At 40.2% G+C, this 15,084-nt stretch overlaps 1 protein-coding gene across 2 annotated transcripts in view; it reads left to right on the top strand.

Moving 5' to 3' along the window:
- Positions 1-5,903: 5,903 nt before the first annotated feature.
- The window catches only part of SEMA3C (semaphorin 3C), a 122,485-nt gene continuing 113,304 nt past the window's right edge, over positions 5,904-15,084 (top strand). The window contains exons 1-2 of one of the 2 annotated variants that reach the window (XM_054073282.1): positions 5,904-6,074; positions 10,697-10,836. In XM_054073282.1, the coding sequence (XP_053929257.1) occupies positions 10,734-10,836 (103 nt within the window). In that variant the 5' untranslated portion in view covers positions 5,904-6,074; positions 10,697-10,733. Of the gene's footprint in view, positions 6,075-7,227; positions 7,598-10,696; positions 10,837-15,084 lie in introns of those variants that run through there. The other variant, XM_054073272.1, reaches the window with a different exon arrangement.

Here is a 15,084-nt window from a genome sequence, read left to right as displayed (position 1 = left end):
CTTTCAATAAGAAGGCAAGAACCAAGTTAAAGCACAGAAACTTTTTGGTACGATAGAAAATTCTGAGATTTATTTCACAATGTTAGATTATCTGATGCTATATTTCTCACGCATTAGATACTTCTATGAAGCCTGTGCTAAGTTTGACTGGAACATTAATAAAATAATTGGCATAAAGCATATTTTTAATCCATGATGGCCAAAAATACATAGACCACATTCTATGACTGCTTCTCGGTCCTTCTTTTTTAACTAATAAAAAAATATTTTAAGCTGATGAATTAATGTTATTTTAAATTAACCCATATCCTGATTGTCCTGAGGCCCAAAAAATGTACAAAGAAGTCAGCAGATTCTCTTAAACCCCACTGAACACATATTGACTTCACAGGCTCTCACTATCCAGGCCAAATGTTTGCTCATGCTTCTTACACAACACATTCTAATGAATACAATGGGGTAGCTTTCAAGAAGGGTTTTGATGACTGAAATATGATAACTTAATATGCTGAAAAAAGCACTCTTAAGTGCCTTTCAAAAAATTTATTGCACTGACAGTGAATAAAAAGAAAACAGAGGCTCCTGTCCCCATGAATCATGAACATTCGGAGGCACTGCATCAATACCTGCGACAAAGGAAGAAGAGTTTTCACATGATACAGCACAAACCACAATGAAGACCAAAGCTTCAATTTTATCTTCTTTAGGACCTTAGAAGAATGCAGTGGTATCTATATAACAAAGCACTAAAATGATTAGTACTACAGCTAAAACACCTGTACCATGCTGATTCCGGAGACAAACCTTGGTTCATAGAAGACAACATGAACAGCCTCTTTAAGAAATCGAAAAGAACATACTACTGGAAGTGAGAATGTCTTTCTTAATACTGAGATAATACTATGTTAAACAATTAGGACATGAATCCTATAGTATCTTAATATTGTTCACTTTGGGGGAATTATAGGGTACTTTGGATTTACATTAAGATTACAACTGTTACTTCAGTTTCCTAAAGTAAAGGTAAGAATGAACATACTGGGTCACTTGAGAGATCTAGTTAAAAGTCCTAACTCCAGTGATAGCTAAGGTGTAATGAAAAAGGATCAGGCTTCATGAGCAGGAGAGGAAACCTCTCTGGGGCCTGTTCCATTCCTCTATGTCCACGTACACTAGTCCTTGTAATTTTTAACGGACAGTGCGCATTAGTAAGATTGTTTCCATCAATGCCCTGCTTGGCACACGTGGTTTAAATTATGACCTTTTTCATTAGTTATGCTCTTTCTTCTTCCATCTGGAGACACAAGTGCTCTAACTTACTATTCTGCACGGGAAAAACTTGCTTAGGGGAAGTAAGAGGGACAGGGCCTACAGGACTTGTCTAGGGAAGGACATGCAGAATGGTCTTTCTGCTCCTCTTCCACAGTAACAGCTTGCAGAATGCAGACAATATGCAGTGAGCAATTAGCTGACAAACATCATCAATAAAGCTTAGAGAAGAAAACAAATCGACGACTGCAAGGAATACAGTTATTGCTTTTCATCTGAAGACAAAGATGCTGGGAAATAGGATCACACTGCTACACTATCTGGGATCAGACCGGGGTAGTTAATTTTATATAACTAGGCTTCTATGAGTGTGTTTCAAATCTAAGACGACTAAGAAAAAATCATAAGCATTCTTTTTCCTTTTTTTTTTCCTCAAACCAGCAATTCACATAATGCTGTACAAGCACTGAAGCAGCTGAATCATGGGCAAAACATCACCTCAAAAATCTCCTTCCAACAGAGTGAGAGGACTCCCTTGAGTGCTGTGAGCCCTGTAGCATGTAGCAACAGAACAAGTACTGACCTGGAGACTGGACTATCATGCTCAGAACTGCCATGATGTCCAGGGTTACATCACTGCCTCCCTCTATCCTACAGTAATCTTCTCCCCGCCCAGCTCTATAAAAAGCTTCTCCTTCTGCTCCTACTTTACTGCCCTGTGGGTCTGTAGAGCTCCTTGCACCAAAGGGCCTTCACTTCAAGTACTTCCAAAACACAGATTACATATTGTTGCATCCTCTATGAACTTGTGCTTTCTTGTATTTAAAGCATGCTTGGCCAGAAGCCATCCTTGGTGTGTCAATGACCCATCCCTTTTCATTCAAATCTTCCTAGTACATATTCTTACTAATCAGCTTGCAAAATAATGATGATTTGTTTTATTCGTTAAAAACTCAAAAGCAGCTTTGTGTAAGCACAGTGATTCTGGTTATATCCCAGACCTTCAGTCACAGTGGCTAAAAGCTGGAAAATCTGACCAAAACATCATGCTTCTCTTATAAACAGCAATAATGTGGTTGCTTCCCTGAAAAGAGGACACATGAAGGCCTGGTAGCCCACCAGGAATCATTTTTTCAACATCTTTTCTACAGACACAGAAGTACTTATTTGATGATGACCCTACAGAATTCACAGTCTGTTCATTAACAGAGGACACCATGAAATGCTGGCTCACTGACTTCCAGAAAACCATTCAGAACTGGGTCTATTTGACCGGACACAACTGGAGTTTTACCAAACTAAGAGCATGATGTTTTCCTCTGTTCCCATACAGGTAATAGTGCTTCATGAATGTGGTTACACTGATCCTGTTTCTAAGGACCATATTTGTCTTAAGCTATGAAAAAGACAAACGGACTTCCACAGCACCTTCTGTTAAAAGCAAACTGATTAATTCAGTTCGACAAGTCATTGTTAGTTACATGCCAGCAGTTTTACAAAGCTTTGATCTTGGTGATGAAGCCTCACTCTTCATGATCAGTCCTTATTTGATCCATCTTAATACGCCCATTGACCAGCTAAGGCAAACTATGGTCAGGGACCTTATACCATCTCTGATCACACAGTGGTATCACCAACAGCTTTATCTCTACTATTCCATGCATCTTTGAATCACTTGTTTTGAAAAATAATATAAATTGTTATTCATATTAGTACACCTTCGAAACAAACAACTAATTAATAGCTTTCCCACAGTAAACTGTTAATATGATTTCACATTCTCCCCAGTTCTTGTAACTGTAAGAAAGAAAATAATGATGAATTAACTGGATTACCTAACCACCTAGCATTTCTATAAGGTGATCTGACACTCATAAATGAGGAGAGGAAATAAGAAGATAATAGCATTTGCTCTTATCACTTGGAATCTGGACACACTTACTGTATACACAATTCCTTTGATTTTTAAGGAAGGAATGGATAACATTCGATGGACAATTTATCATGCCTTTTTCTACATTTTTTCTTTATAATTGCCAGCATTTGATCTTGTCTGAATTGTAAGTCTGTGCTTGTGTTCAAAGCAGAAACTGATTATTGAGCCTGTGGATCTTTTTAATGGCTAGCTGTTGCCAATCCAGTGAAATTATTTGACTCTTTTCCATTACGCTGTCTTTAATCATCCACTATGTCTTGGGAGGTTCCCATCTTCCTTCTCTGCCATATTCAACCATCTTAGTTTCTTTTCTTTACTTTCTCTCTTTTAAACCTGTGACCCAGGTTCTACTGCCTCCTATAATCTGTTCACTTTTTCAGGAGCTTAAAACCTAAGTGGGGAGAAATAAAAAAAAAAAAAAACCACAAACCAAAAAAACCAGAACAAAACAAAATAGCCAACTCCCAAATCAGAATGTTAAGTAAAATGCCCAAATCCACCCTTGTCCTTCTCCTTCCTGGATTCAGTTAGCATTTAGGTCTAAAGCCAGACTGGGGTGCGTTAAGATGATTTGTTCTGTTAAGAAGTAAACACCATGCACAGATAGAACAAAATAAATGTTTGTTTGTTTTGGCTATGAAGGTTTGCCTGCTCAGATCACACTGCGAGAATCCTAACTGCTCCTACTCCGCAGCTGAGAGCATCGGACTAACTGTCCTGACATGTGATGCAACCTGGAGTAACTACAGTTAGTTATAAAACTCATACAAATCAGAAATAGAAGGAAATGGTGCATCACTTTGTACGCTTTGTGTAATACAGGAATGATTAAAAATTAGCTGCAGAGTCCAAATTATTTGTCTTCAACCCTGTGTTAGCCTGTAAAACACACAGCCTGGAAAGCAAGTGTCTTGCATACTTTTCATTTCACTCACAGGGCTGATTCATGCCAGTAAATATTGAAACCCCACCTCATAGTTTAGAGAAGTAATTTCCATTCCATGAGTTTTGCTTGAAGCTAATACATGCTATTACAAAACATCTGAAGTAAAACTTTAACCATTTCACTCAGCCCAGCTGTGAAGTTCAAACTGCTTTTTAAAGTTAATTATCATGCTTTGACCTGCACATATGCACATGTTAAATACAAGTAAATCAATATGGCATGCTTATTCTTGTTTCAATTTGCTTTTTGTTTTTAGAATTAGCATACTCTTGCTTTGCCTAACAGATATACGAGTCTGATGGTATCTCACAGATTAAAGTTTTGCATTTGTCTCTTTGTAGTTAATTTGCTATTTTATAAACCCAAAGTCCTAGAGAGAATGTCGGAAAGCCCCATAATTTTTCTCAATATTCCGTTTTACCTTTGTACCTCTGATGTAGTCAGCACATGTGAAAAAGAAATGCAGATAGCCAGGTGGATCCTCATTGTCCATATATACAAAAGCATTGACAAGCACGAGTGACTTTAATGCTGTTGTTGATTCATGCTTAAGCATATTCATTTTGATGTCTTTTTCTAATACTACATGGTTAAGATTATGTTTGTCATCTTATTTCTAAATGAGAAGAAGGAAAAGTACAATCATACTACTTTGGGGTCTCTTTTTCTAATTAAGGCAAAAATAGTTGGGGAGGACAGTTACAATCACCATATTTTTAGCACTGGTACTTCATAGTAACATTCTCCTTTTCTTTGACTGGTATTAAGACCCATTACACAGCTCCCAAAAATCTGCAAAAGAGTGGTTATTTCATATTTGCTTTGTGGTTTTCTGTGCACTCTCCTCTGAATCACTCTGCACAAACCACAGCAAGAGGGAGGATACTGAACTAGTTGATTCACTTCTTTAGCTTGGTGTGGTGATCTCCAGTAGCACTTAGTTGTGGGGATTTTCCAAAGCAGACAAGTGACTTCTCCTTTTGCCAAGGTGCTGCTGTCAAACTTGAGGCATTTGAACACCATCACATTTCAAAGGTGAGCAGCGTCATGTTCACAGCCACACTGCCTGCCCACTGAGAGAACAAGCACTTCCAATGGTGCACTTGAACTGCTGTCCAGGTCAGCAAAATGTTCACGCCATTCTGCATAGTTTGTGTTAAAGAGGAAAACTGGAAGAGCAAGAATATTTTTAAGGACTCAAGATCTAGAGTTTGGTCATCTGGTGACATCAACTAATTCATCCTCAAGGTATGATCTGAAGTGGGCTAAACTCTTCAAAATTCTGGACACATTTCTGCCACCAGTGGCAAATCTGATGTTTCGTTTAGACAAATGAGTATCCCGTACTTTTAAGTCCTCTAGGATTACAAGTGCCTTATAATACTGGAAATTCTCACTTTTAGAAAGTTTTTTAGAAAGTTTAGTATTAACTCTGTCAGCCTGCATTGAAGACCGGGGGAAAAAAAACCTGCTTTTGAAATGTATGGCCCTAACCCATGCAGATTAGCTTTTACAGAAGCTAGCCTATAGACATCTGCCATAACAACATCCATGTATATAGAAAAAATGTGCTTAGTAAGGGCACTGTATTTGGGCTACTCCCTGCTCTCTGGTTATAACACAGTAGTATTATTGACTGCTTTGGTTAGTATACACAGAATGTGTAACAATTGGGAACAGAAGCATAACTTGAGCATGTGCACTGTTTCATTGTGGGTACTTGTTTACTTTTTAACACACTTCTGCCTGTAGGACTCAGCTTCAAGAGTATTAGGAGGCGTGCTTGAAGTTGATATTCCTCTGCCGTGCAACCTGCACCACTTCTGCTGGATCAGAGACCACCTCTCTCTGCAAAAGGGGAAATCTTGGTTCAAAAGAAGCTTACACCTGGCACGTCGGACTAGCACAGACTATACCCGCAAGGTAATTTAAGAAAATGTAACCCAGAACCCATAGTGACCTTCCAGTACCTGAAGGGGCTACAAGAAAGCTGGAGAGGAACTATTCATAAAGGCTTGTGGCGATAGGATGAGGAGGAACAGGTATAAACTGGAGAGGGGCAAATTTAGATTAGACATTAGGAAGAATTTGTTCACCATGAGAGTTGTGAGACACTGGAACAAGTTGCCAAGGGAAGTTGTGGCTGCCCCATCCCTGGAGGTGTTGAAGGCCAGGTTGGATGGGGCCTTGGGCAGCCTGATATAGTGGGAGGTATCCCTGCCCATGGCAGAGGCAGTGTAACTCGATGGTCTTAAGATCGCTTCCAACTCTTAACTATTCTATGATTCTATATACTGTTGTTTGGAAAATCCTCGTGTCTTTCCTGGATCTAGGCTGTATGTTTTCAAGACACCCTGAGTAAAATTTTCAGAGCCGCCCCATTGCCTCAAGAGCACAAATTTCACCAAAACCTGAGAGTTTGCAACAACCAATATCTCAGTATCCTGTGGGGTGAAACGGAGCCAATACCAGTCTCCTACCCAGAAAAAGAGCTTCCGAAAACTTGTGTTAAAACACCTGGAGGAATCAGGAGACCGAGCTTCACCTCTAACTACTCCTTTAGCGCTCCTTTCTCACTTTTCAAAGGGTTTCTGATCGAGGACACGATTAAGCGGGGGGGGGGGGGGGGGGGGAGAACGCGACCCGCTTCCCTCCTCACCTGACTCTTTCCCTCTTTTCACAGTGACCTCTACCGGCCTCCCCCGAAAGCTCCCCGCCACCCTCGCCCTGAGGGCCGCTCCCGGGGCTCGGTTCGGCTCGGTTCTGCCCGGTTCTACCCGCTCGGGCTCCCGGGACCGCGCGGGACCCCCCCGCTCTCCGCCCGGAGCGCGCTGCGAGCCCCAGGGCGGCGGCTCGGAGGGGGGCAGAAACTTTCTTAGCGAGTTCTCCCCCCCTGCTCCAGCGAGCAAAGTGCAGCGGGGCGCCGCACCCCCTGACGGGCCGAGGCGGGGAGGGGAGGGGAGGGGAGGGGAGCCGTTCCCTGCGCAGCCTTGGCTTGCCCCGCATGGGGATGCGCTGCCCGGGGCGGGCCGGGCGGCAGCCGCGCTCGCTCGCCGGGGTGTGGCCTCGCCGTTATTTATGAGCTCCAGCCCCTATTTGCTCAGCTAATGATGCACCGGGGTCTGCGGTGTCTCGTCTCACTAACGCGGCGGCAGCGCCGGTAATTGGAGACCAAAGCCCTCCCCGCGCGGCCGCTTTCCATTCACTCCAAGGTGCTTCATTGAGGGCTGGGCAGAAGCGCTCCTGGTGCTTTAGGAGTCCGGCCGTGAGGATTATTTTACAAAGGAGCCGGGAGTTTCGTAGCCACCACCGGGAACAGAGACTTCCCCCCCCCCCCCCATAATGAACCTGCTTTTGAATTAGAAATGTTCTGGTAACAGGAGTGGAGTCCATAAACTGATACAAACCAGAGAGAAATCTGTGTTACTGGTTCCTCCAATAGCTGGGTAAGCATAACTGAAAGTTCTCTTTCTTTGCTGTAATAGATGTGAAATGTGTTTGATGGCTGAATGTTCCTACTGTTCACAGATAGTTAAATGAATATATTCCAGATTAGCAGAGCCTGTATTTAGCGATTTTTTTTTTTTTAATTTTGTTTCCCCCTCCTCTTTTCTTTCTTTCCTTTCTTCTGCTGATTGATTTTCCTTACAGGATCTAAGAGTGGGACTGAGCCTGTAGTGGGTGACACCTGCACAGCACTTCATGGCAAAGCTATATAACACTTTCGAAACGCTTTACAGCGTGCTGAAAGTGACCTCTGTGGCAGGAAAACTTCTCCGCTTTACTTTAGTAGTGGTTTGCCGGTTTGTTTACAGTGAGAATAGCGTGTGAGAGCAGAAATGTAATTAAGCATTGCCTTTTGATAGTCCTAGGAGATTCTTCTAAAGTAGTTGTGAGGATTTAGAGTTGTAGCTTGTCAGCAGAGATCATGTGCACAGGGCGAGCTGAATATAGTATCATGACTTACAGAGATAAATTCAGAACTGGGATATAAGCCTAAACTGAGATTCAAACCTGTAGTGAGTTTGTGTACAGTTACCAGGTATGTAAATCTCTGAATTTAAACCTATTTCCATTAGGTAACTCCTATGTCAGACACCCTGAGCTAGCTTTTTGGCACTATATGCATTTATTATTTATGTGTCTAACAGCTGGGTTGGAACCATGCAGCTCAGAATTTGGATCTCCTATTTGCCAGTCACTTCTGTGTTAACAGTGAAGATCTGTAATTTGAGCAATTAAATGTAGCAATGTTTCACTCCTGTAACTGATTGCATTAGAATTGGCAGGAGGCACAAGAGTGGGAGGGAAAGAGTGCTTGAAAGGGTTTTTTTTAATTTTTATTTCCTACGGTATCATTTAAAGGAAGAGAGAAAGCCACAGACTTGTTCCTCTGACTTTTTATCTTTATTGCACTGAAAGCATAGTGCTACTACTGTAAAATACTAATCCCATTGCATCTGTTAAATCACATGTTCTGTATGATTGGCTATTTGCTTTGGCCTAACAAAGACATTTTATCAGGAATTAATAGCGTTTCTCTCTTAGAAGGGAGCTAAGTTAAAGGATATCCCATGGGCCTGTCGCAAGGTTTTAAATTTTAAGCCTACAAAGCAGCATTAATACTAGAGTTCGTGCAGCCTGTCTAAAAATTGTTCTTGGCAAAAATTCTGCAACTATCATTTTATTAGTTAACAGACCCTTAGAGATAATTTGGAACTGAGCCAGTATGGATATATTTCTCCTGTAGACCAGATCTGTAGCTGGTGAATTTCTGACACTGGTGTTTTTGTCAATTAGCAGAGTGGTAGCATTACTTGATCTTCATGCATTTCTTAGTACTTCAGAGCAGCATGAAGAGTGTGGGCTGCAGGACTGTGTGCTCACTTGTGCTCTCTCCATCCCACTCCCAACTTAGTATGAAGTTCTTATGCAGAGAAAAGTCTTTTGAAACGATTTAAAGTGAGTTGATAGGTAATGACACAAGCAGTAATGAGATATGGGGCTTTTACTGTTAAGTCAGTGGTGTGGATCCAGCCCAAATTGTTCTTGACCTAAAGTCATCCCTGCCTGACAGCTGGTTCCTGTCATGCTGTGGTGGTTACAGCTGGTTCTTTTAGGATTTTAGGACAGGTGTGAATCTCAGAGGGACCAAACGAACAAGCATGTAAAAACACTGTCTTCCACTGGAGGGGCTGGAGGGCTAGAGTAGAGCTATGGTAAAGAAGTGTAAAGGGATTGCACAGGCAACAGATCTCTTCTTGAAATAAAGGTGTATCCTTTAATGCTGTCTTCTAGCTGTAGGGGTTGTGTGCTTCTAGTTACCATAGAATGAAATATATCACCTGATTAACCAATAAATGGTGTCCAGTAGAAGAGCTGTTGATGTTAAAAAGAAAAGAAGTATGTGTAAGCAGGGAAGAAGAATAGGCCTAAAATGAGGGTGTGCTTTATTCTCACATTTGTAGTTGAGCTGAAGAACAAAGGTGTTATCATAGGTGAAATAAAATTTCGACTTCACAGTTTTTTGAGAGATGCAGTTTAGGAGCATGACATGTATGCAATATTCATCTTCTGGGTTTTATTGGTCTAGTCCAAAGACTAGACCATTAGGATAGGGAAGTGAGCTCAAGACCTTCCTGAGGTAAGGAAGGGGTTTTTTTATTTTTATTTTTTTTAAGGTGAAGGCGTTTTCTGATTCTCTGAGGAGCTCAGGCTTCTCAGCATCTAAACTCTATAAAATTAATGTAGATTCAGCAGGTGTGCAGGAGAAGAAGCAGAAGTATCAAGTGTAATGTACTGTCCAATGTCAGGCATTCTTAGTGCTCTGTAGATGTCTCGGGGAGCAGATAAGTGTCTTAAAGGAGCTAGCCCAAAAAGGAAATGTTGAATAATAGTTCCAAGCATGTTGAAATACTTTTGGTTTCAATGGTTTTGAAATTAGTGACTTAAATAGTCAGGATTTCATCTTAAAAGATGATGTAGAGAGCTATTAAAGCACTGAACTTACTAGAACGTAAACCTCATTTCTAAGCAGTGCACTTCAAATGTGTTAAAAGAAAAAAAGAAAACAAACAACAAACCAACCTGTTCCCCACCCAAAACAAACAAACAAACAAACCATGAGAGGGTGATCAAATATGATGTAAACCAAGGAGAGACATCTAAAAATATCAGCCAGCTTTTTATTTGTGAAACTTTATCTCTTGTCCTTGCTTTGCTCTGCCTTGACATTTAGTATAATTATTTTTTCCAGCAGGTGGAATTGTCCTTATTTAAATGAACTGAATATAATGCTGTAGTCTGCCTTACCCAGAGCTCAGGCTCTGTTGGTTCCTAATAACAGGCAGAGAGATCGTTTTGTGCCAACTCAGAAGACTGCTGGAGAAAACCATTTTCAGATGTACAAACAGAAGTCCTGTACTTTCTTCACATTATCACGTTATGGCTTCAGCTAGAGGAGCTTTCTAACACAGATCTTTTGTAGTGTTGCTTTCCTCCACAAAATAGTGTAACAGCAGTAATGTGATATCTCTATCTTTCAGGTTTCGCTTCTTGGATATTAAGTGCAAATCTGAGGAGATGGCATTTCTTGCACTGCATGCGTTGATTGGGATATTTATTTACTTTAGCAGTGTAAAAGGATCTTCCCAGCCTCAAGCAAGGGTGTTTTTAACATTCAATGGTAAGAAAGAAGATAAACATTCTTAAGCAAATGTTATGACTATTTTCTTCTTCCCCTTAAATTCAATAACAGTAGAAATTAACTTTATGATCTGTGTACACAATTATTACTTGTCATTTGTTTTGCTAAGGTGCCTACCAGTCTAAATCTGATTTTTACCTGAAGTCCATTGCTATTATAGCTATAGGTAAATAATTATTAATACCTTCTCTTTATTTTGAAAGTTATCATGACTTACAACTAATGTGGGTTTTTTTCTTATCCTTATTTTTGTTTATGAAAGACGATAGCACGTGGCCTGGATGTTATTAATGTTTTGAGTTGCTTTCATTTGGTGCCCAACTGAGACACTTTATACTCTGAAAATCAGGCTGCCTGAAGGTTTACCAAGGTAGTTAGCAAGGCACAGAGCGCTTTGGCAAAATATTATTCCTTGTGCGTTTTGTACAGTGTGTCAGATGTGCAGAGCACATAGCAATCACTGATGCTGGCACACTCTAAACCAGCAATCAATTACTATTTTCAAAGGAAAGGTGCATTTACTCCTGAAATGATGAGCCTTACCTTATTACTGAAATTGCCTCAGTATTACTTTAACAGTAAGGTAGCTTATTCTTCTAGTATTAATCCCTGTCTCAATAGCCACCGCTTCATAATGCGTTCTTTGGGCTTACCAGTTCTCTTAAATTTGAGTAGAAATTCTCTATCCCTGTTTATAGGGGCTTTAGCTTTCTTCAGCCATCTGCTTTTTCTGCCGCTCTTTGAGGTATGAGAGTTTGCTATTCCCTGCACCAATACTGTCTGCTTTAGGATGACTTTTATGGCTTGCAAGTTGCAGGGGTGCCCTGCAGCTGCTGTGTCCTGCCATGGGAATATTCTTTGTGTTCTAAATAGTCTTTAAACAAAATAACTTTAAAGATAATAATAGCTAATAAGTATCTTGAACTGCTATTCACAGCCATGATCATAGTTCTGTACCCTTGAGTCTCAGAGACATCCAGGAGACATGCCAAGTAAGACTTTCTACAAATATCAAACAGACTAAAGAATTACAAGTTTGTGTAAATTGTAGAGTCTAGGGCCCTCAACTTATGAGTGTGATACTCAATAGGTGTAAACTGGCATAGCTTCAGTAAAAGCAATACTAGAAATTGCATTCCTAGAGGGAACAGCCAAATGAACAAGTAGGTGGGAATTCCTTTTCCTTGCTTAAGTAACGCTGACTTAATGTAGATGATACTGATTCAGCACAAGTCAACACAGAAGCCAGTTGAGCTGTGGTTGTGTCACAGTTACGCAGAATGGCCTGATTGAGATTTCCACATCATGTTCAGGGTGACCTTGAAAAGTAATCAAGGCTTCCCCTGATCTCTGGTATGATCATGAACTAAGAGATGTTAGGTTTTATGGTATTCAACCTTGTGATTGGGGAAAGACCATAATGAGGGGCAAATGGTTTTAATGTGGATTCAAGAGATTTGCGTTTCATTCCTTGCCCTATCACGGGTACCTTGCACATTGGAGATGCAGAACCATGCACGGGGCTAAGAAAAACAAACCTAGAGGCTTAGAAAATACAATGACTGGGTGAATTGAAACCTTAGTTTCTGTGTCCCGCTCTGAAAGGAGATTGTTCCTCCTGCCTTCAAAGGGGGTTATGACAGCCTTATGTCCCAGTGGTCCCATCGTCTGGTGAGATTCTTGGGCCCGAAAAGCTCTGCCATCCTGTGTCAGCCCTGGCAACACAGCCTCAGCTCTCCGGTTGCTAAGTGTAACTCTGATCTACTGGGCTGCCCCAATTATGTCTTACCTCTGCAATGACATGTACAGTAGTCGTGTGTCCTGTGCCCTCTCCCTGATTTTTAAAGCAATGTTTTGCTTTAAAGCTGTCTTTAGCCTCAGTGAAAGAGGAAAGTTAAGAGTTGCCAGAGCCTTACAGTGCTATCTGACTGGACATCTTATTTTCTGTAATACTTGCATTCAACCTTTAAAAAAAAAAATTACTTTTTCAAGTCCTTGATTTTTTTTTTTTTTAATGCTTCTTTCAAAGTCATAAAAGTTAGAAATAAAGGACTGAGCTTTTTGTATAATATGAAACCAGAAATTTTGGTTTTAAGCCTGATTTCCAGATGGTAAGAAACAGCTTTCATTATGTGAAAAGAGTTTGCAGGTTGTTGTATATAACAAGGTAATGACTACACCTATAGTATGAACTTCTGTTCTATAAGTCTACATTTATTTACGTGAGCACTGATATAAGACAATAAGGTGAAACTTCGTACTGTTCTGTAGCCAAGTGTGATAACGTACTCTTTCTGCATAAGCTGCGTCATAATTTATTGGTTTTAAATCATGTAGAAATATCAAGTTATTGGCTTTCTCCATGCCCTGAGAAATTGTCAGGTTTTATGGAGAATTGTCACTCTTTTAAAGTGCATCATTTGAAAATAAAACTATAATTAGGAGTCCTTATGTTTTAGATGACATTAGACAATAAAGACATATCATTCAAGCTTAGGATACTTACATTATATATTTCAAGTTCTGAATTGGATTTAACTTGGTGTCTATAATTACATTGCATAAGTTTTGAGGGTAGAATGTATACAGGAGAAGAAAATGAGTGATGCTTTTCAAAGTAAACTTGCTCCTTCAGGATCAAGTCAATTGAGCTTATTCACATCGCAGCATTTCTCATGGGAAAATCCAGCAAGTATCTTGACCTGTTCTGTTGTTCATCAGGAAAGATAAAAATGTGAATCATTTGAATCATGGGCTGCTTTTCTCTTTGCCATCTACTTCATTAAGAATCAAATGTAATTAAAAAAAGTAAGCCTCGGTAATACCTCAAGAGCCTGATAATAGGGATTTTGCAATTAACTTCAATGGATGAAGGACTGCAACCCTAATTTCTGTTTTTGAAATCAAAAGCCTGGCCCCTTGTCTAATTAAAATGTAGTTCATGACTTAGCTGAGATTGTTAAATGCGTGTCTGATGTGAGCGTTGTGCTGCCTGCACCCTCAATATCTTGAAAATTGCAGTGCTGTATAGAACCCTGAGTCCTGATTTCTACTGCTTTGCATCTTGCATAGCCAATTACTTGGATGAAAGAAAAGGACAGGTTGGAGGTAAACTGCATGCTTTGCACAGGTATATGTGGCTCTGGGTCTACAGAGAATTGGGCAAAGTGGTTCTTGGTTTGCTTGGAATGATTTGTCATGACCCAATTGTGCAGTTCAACTGTGATGGCTCAAACTATCAATATTTGTACAACATCTGCACTTGAAGAGCTGCTGCAGATGGTGAAAGAAGAAGGATGGCTGCAGCTTTTTCCGATTCTGTAAATGGGAAGCTGTGAAGCCTATGGTGCAGCAGTACTCTCGGGGAGTCATGTCTTACTATGGAGCACACAAGAGCAAGGGAATCTCTGATGGGAAAAGCGTGGAATTTGACATGTCTTTCCATGCTATAAGTATACCATCTTACCTCTTCTGGCTCCTTGTCCCCGGCATACATCTTCCTTAATCTGCTTAAATCAGCCATTGTAATTTAAAGCACCATAGTTTATTTTCTCCCCATAGCAAAGGATTTACCTTATCTGTTTATGAACTATCAAGTACAGTGCCTGCTGTTTGTCAAACTACGTGCATTCCTCCTCGTTACTGCATGTTCTTGAATAGATAATTGGGAGCTGTAGAGCTGTATCCTTAAGTCCTTGCAGGGGCAAAATCTTTCTCAAATCAATGCAAGTATTATCAAAATAAGAAAGGAGTTATGAGGCTCCAGGATAGCATCAAACTGTAATTTCATTCCAGCTACCATTTACGTTTTGGGTTTTACTGCAACCCTAAAATGTTAGGTCATACCATTTTCACATCAGATTCTGAAGCAGTTAAAGCAGTTCTAGTACTTAATTTTGAAATGCACTCAAATATTCTTTGAGTTTTGAATTTACATGGAGTTGCACAACTAAGTGATAATTTCACAATTTACTCAGAACATTTTATGCATTCCTGCCTAAAATGTCTGGTCAAGCAGATAGTTCCCATGCAGATTCTTCCATTGTTTCCAGTGAAAATTCTGTATGAGAAGTGGATCAAGGCTAATTTGCAGACGGTTTTGTTCTTCTTTTTGTCATAAAATTACTAGAACACGTAAAGCACTTTTAAAAAAGTATCAGTCAGCTTCATTAATGACAATTAAAAAGCATAAAATGTCACCAGGGCAACAGCAGCACTTATTCAACT

The sequence above is a fragment of the Cuculus canorus genome, chromosome 1 (genome assembly GCF_017976375.1).
Source record: "Cuculus canorus isolate bCucCan1 chromosome 1, bCucCan1.pri, whole genome shotgun sequence".
NCBI classification, from domain to species: Eukaryota; Metazoa; Chordata; class Aves; order Cuculiformes; family Cuculidae; genus Cuculus; species Cuculus canorus.
This window is presented reverse-complemented; position numbering and strand designations above follow the sequence as displayed.